Here is a 4,507-nt window from a genome sequence, read left to right on the forward strand (position 1 = left end):
TGAAATACAAACTGCGAAAATACAAACTGCAGAAATTCAGACTCCGGAAATACAAACTGCAGAAATGCAAACTGCGAAAATACAAACTACAGAAATACTTGCAATTAATCGCATGTTTTTTATTCCATTTATTTATTAATTTACATTTAATTTACATTTAAACATCAAAAATACAATTGACTTTTTTACAATAGTGTTAAATATGCAGATTATCCTATGTTAGCCATCAGGTCTGATATATATATACACTAAAGGTTACAGGTGTTTCTTTCTTCAAAATAAAAATACATTAACATGCAAAATACAAACAATTTACATTTTGAAAATTGATAACTTGCAACAAACTCTAATTTTCCTAATGTTAAAACTATGAATTCTGCATGCAAACATTAAAAATTTGACATTTCAAAGCCTGGTTTACACAATCATCAGGTTTCAGAATATGAAGATAAGAAATTTAGAGCTTGTGGCAAGTCATAAGTTACTTTATGCTGGCCTTTTCCCTGATAATAGATTTATTGATATATTTGAAGAAACCTTCATACTTTCCCCCCCCCCTCCCCAACCATACTTTTCTCAATGGAACTTGGATCAGGTTTTTGATTATATTACGTTGCAATCAAAATATACAATTACACTAAATAACAGGACAAACGCTCAGTCTGTGTTAGGAATATAAAACAGAGCTCTTGTGTTAGGAAAATAAAAGAGGGTACATATTTATTAGGATGAACATAAGAACTGTGGTATAGTTTAGTTTATGCATGCTAATATAAACATCTTCTTTTGAAACGTCCCAGTTTTGCGAATCTTTTAAATTTTTATCATGATTATAAAATGAAAGTATACTTAAAATGCATAATGGATATTATAAAAGCAATCTTGTCAAATACAAAGATAGATGGCTTGCACTGTCACTTTTAGAGTACCCATGGGACGATATTTTAACAGGGATGGTTTTAAAGATATTATTTCATATCAGTGAGAAGAAATGTCTCCTCTACCACTTCTATCTCACTAAGGCGTGGTATACAACTACTCATGCTTCTGCTCATATAATGTTTTGGTCCATTTGCAGACCAGTCACGGCTTTCTAAACGGTTTTTGACCGCGAGTCCTGGGCCAGGTGCACCCACGCTCTGGCGGCCATTTTCTTTTGGAAACTGGTTTTGTTCCAACCATGCGGCAAAATCGGCACTTTCATTACTTTGAGGTTGTGGCGGGGTAGACCGTGAATGGATCAATGATAGTGTTGCAGGAAGGTTGTTGACAATTCTACGAAGATGAACATGGAGTCTTGTTAATTCTTTACGTATTGAAACCAGCAAAACAACCCTGAAACAAGAATTGTTTTGGTTAAGTCTAATATCTATAAAACCAAACGCTAGAAAAAGAAAAACGCCTTGCTTTTTAAAAACTGTCGATAGGATGTGAGTTTTGAATTAGATATTTATACAATCAATTGGTGTTCCAAAAATGAAAATGATGTAGGTTTGCCCTTGGCTGGTTTGATGTTTAAGAGCTTCATATGTACTTCCTTAAAATATTATGCTTTTTGTAAATAATTATGTTAGGAAACAAAGTTCAATTAATCTCATAAATAAATTTCTGAGAATTATTAAAAGTTTGATATATTTTAAATATTTCACCAACTGTTCCAATCATTTAGTTTGTAGTATTGAATGGAAAAACATTCAATCAGAATAGTGTTCAAATGGACTATGCTTAAATAGAAACTGAGGTTTTAAATTTAGATAAAAAATTTTGAAAGTTGAGCTTGAGTTGAACTTTAGAATTATGGATATCAAGATCAATGCTTGATCTCCTCTTTTTTATTCATCTGCTGAATGATTTAATCAGCTCACATTCTTAAATGCTACCAATCAGAGTGTTACAAAAACCGAACAGTCCATCAGTAGCCGAGAAATTTTGAAATTTTGTCAACTTTCATTGATCAGAACCCAGGAGGGATATCCATAGGAGAGGAAAATAAAAAGTGTCCATACTGAGATTTAGCAATTTGGATTAAGGGTATCCAATACAAAAGATTTCCGCTCAGAGAGAAATACAATTTTTTTGTCCATCTACCCCCCCCCCCCCTGGGATCCTAGTTTACTTACAGAGCTAGAAGAATACTGATGAGAGCTACCAGCTGTATTACATGAATAGTTTGAAGGTGAAGTTTACCAGGGTCAGGTTTGTCCTGGCCTGGCCGGTCAGGTCTCTGTAATACTACCTGTACAGTAATAATCAATTTGTTTAAAAGATATAAGGTGTGGGAGGATATAGGATTTCCATATATATTTAGCTCTGACATATTAAAACTGGTTTAAGGTCATAATCAGTCAGTAGTTTACAAGTAAGGCACTCCTAGCCTGAGGATCTCAAGTTCAAATTAGTTTTTATGCCTTGAATTTACCTTGGACTAAAGGCACATAGTTGTCTTTATAGGGTTATTCTTGTCATAGAATGAACATAGTTGTATTTATCTTTGGCACTTATGGAACATTGTTTTTCTTGTTGTTCAGTATCGGAGTTGTATTCTTGGAATATCCCAGTCACATTTGAAACATATCTCTTTATTGTCAGTTCTCAGTTTTTTCTTGGCTCATAAGAAATGGTGATTGCATTCCACAAAGAGTTATCATAAAAAAAATGTTTTGATATTGCTGCTGTCTTTATCCCTGAACAATGGTGAAAAATCACTGAACTTCTGTAGTTTGTATCTCTGAACTATGGTGAAGAATCACTGAACTGCTGCAGTACTTATCTCTGAGCAACGCTGAAGAATCACTGAACTGCTGCAGTATGTTCTCTGAACAAGAGTAAATAATCACAGAACTACTGCAGTATGTATTTCTGAACAATGGTGAAGAATCACGGAACTGCTGTAGCATTTATCTCTGAACAATAGTAAATAATCACTGAACTGCTGCAATATGTTCTCTGAACAATGGTGAAGAATCACGGAACTGCTGTAGCATTTATCTCTGAACAATTGCGAAAATCACTGAACTTCTGTAGTTTGTATCTATCAACAATAGTGAAGAATCACTGAACTGTTCTGGTATGTATATCTGAACAATGGTATTGAATCACTGAACTGCTGTAGTTTGTGTCTCTGAACAATGGTAAAGAATCACTGAACAGCTGCAGTATTTATCTCTGAACAATGGATAAAATCACTGAACTGCTACAGCATGTATCTCTGAATAATGATAAAGAATCACTGAACTGTTGCAGTATGTATATCTGAAAAATGGTATTGAATCACTGAACTGCTGTAGTATATATCTCTGAACAATAGTGAAGAATCACTGAACTGCTGCAGTATATATCTCTGAGCAACGCTGAAGAATCACTGAACTGCTGCAGTATGTATCTCTGAACAATAGTAAATAATCACTGAACTGGTGCAGTATGTATCTCTGAGCAATGCTGAAGCATCACTGAACTGCTGCAGTATGTATATCTGAACAAAAGTTAAGAATCACTGAACTGTTGCATTATGTATCTCTGAGCAATGCTAAAGAATCACTGAGCTCTCAGCTTAGATTAAAAGTTTGTTTCAAGTTTCTTTAAGTTTCATCTTCTTTATATGAACTCCCTCCCTACACGCACATTAATAAATAATTCTCCGACATCTTCTCCTAGCCTTATATCTAAAATATTATCAAATAATTATAAAAGAACAATAAAAAGTTCCGATTCAATAGTTTTTTGAAATATAAAAGAAAAAAGAAAATATTTTTCCTCTTTCCATTTTTTTCTTCATAAATTATAAAAATTTATATGTGTACACACAATATATTGCATAAATAAATGCACCTGTTTACTTATCTGAAATAGTATCAAAAAATTATAAGAAAACAATAAAAAGTTCCAATTTTCAATAGTTTTCTGACATATCAAAAGAGAAAATGAAAAAGTTTTCTTTCTTTTAATTTTATTTATTTTATATTATGCAAAATTATTTATGTAAACACAATAAATGGCAGAAATTAATGCATCTAAGTTTACAATTGACTCCTTAGAGTAAAAGAGAAAATATTAAGACTTTCTAGAATGATTACGTTAATTTGGACCTTTTTATTGTTTTGACTGGTTTAGAACCAGTTTTTAAATTTTTTAACTATTTTGTATCCTTTACAGGTGTTTTTCAAACTAAGATTATCTAATCTAACAAAATGTAAATGTTTAAAATATCTCAGGTTGCAAAGATACACGAATAAAAAATAAGAGTTTGGGACAAAGACCCAATTCCATATATTCTAAAGACACCTAGCATGAGATTAAGCAAAATGTAAAAAGAAAATTTTGTTTCTAACAAATTTTTTGAAGGCGTGAACTAATCTACTGAGAAAAAAATATCCATTATCCATGCTTTGTTAATGATCAGAATATCCTATGTTAATGAAAAAATATTTCAAATTCTAAAATGTTTAAATTCTCCTCAACAATCATCAGTTTTCTGCTAATTTCCATTAATTTTATCAATTTAGATCAA

The 4,507-nt window shown here is 32.0% G+C and overlaps 1 protein-coding gene across 1 annotated transcript; it reads right to left on the reverse strand.

Annotated features, from left to right (window-relative positions):
- Nucleotides 1-360: 360 nt before the first annotated feature.
- LOC111716155 (uncharacterized) lies at nt 361-2,317 on the reverse strand. Its single transcript, XM_023491584.1, has 2 exons — nt 2,121-2,317; nt 361-1,335 (listed from the first exon to the last, which is right to left on the reverse strand). Exons 1-2 carry the CDS (start codon nt 2,315-2,317, stop codon nt 969-971), a joined length of 564 nt encoding a protein of 187 aa, XP_023347352.1. The 3' UTR covers nt 361-968.
- Between the last annotated feature and the right edge of the window lie 2,190 nt (nt 2,318-4,507).

Source organism: Eurytemora carolleeae, unplaced genomic scaffold (assembly GCF_000591075.1).
Source record: "Eurytemora carolleeae unplaced genomic scaffold, Eaff_2.0 scaffold1985, whole genome shotgun sequence".
Taxonomy (NCBI): domain Eukaryota; kingdom Metazoa; phylum Arthropoda; class Copepoda; order Calanoida; family Temoridae; genus Eurytemora; species Eurytemora carolleeae.

Coding starts and splice junctions, on each gene's coding strand:
- LOC111716155 (XM_023491584.1), bottom strand. CDS start 2,317: ATGTCAGAGCTAAATATATATGGAAATCCTATATCCTCCCACACCTTA. Junction 1,336..2,120: donor ATCAGTATTCTTCTAGCTCT/GTAAGTAAACTA, acceptor TTCTTGTTTCAG/GGTTGTTTTGCTGGTTTCAA.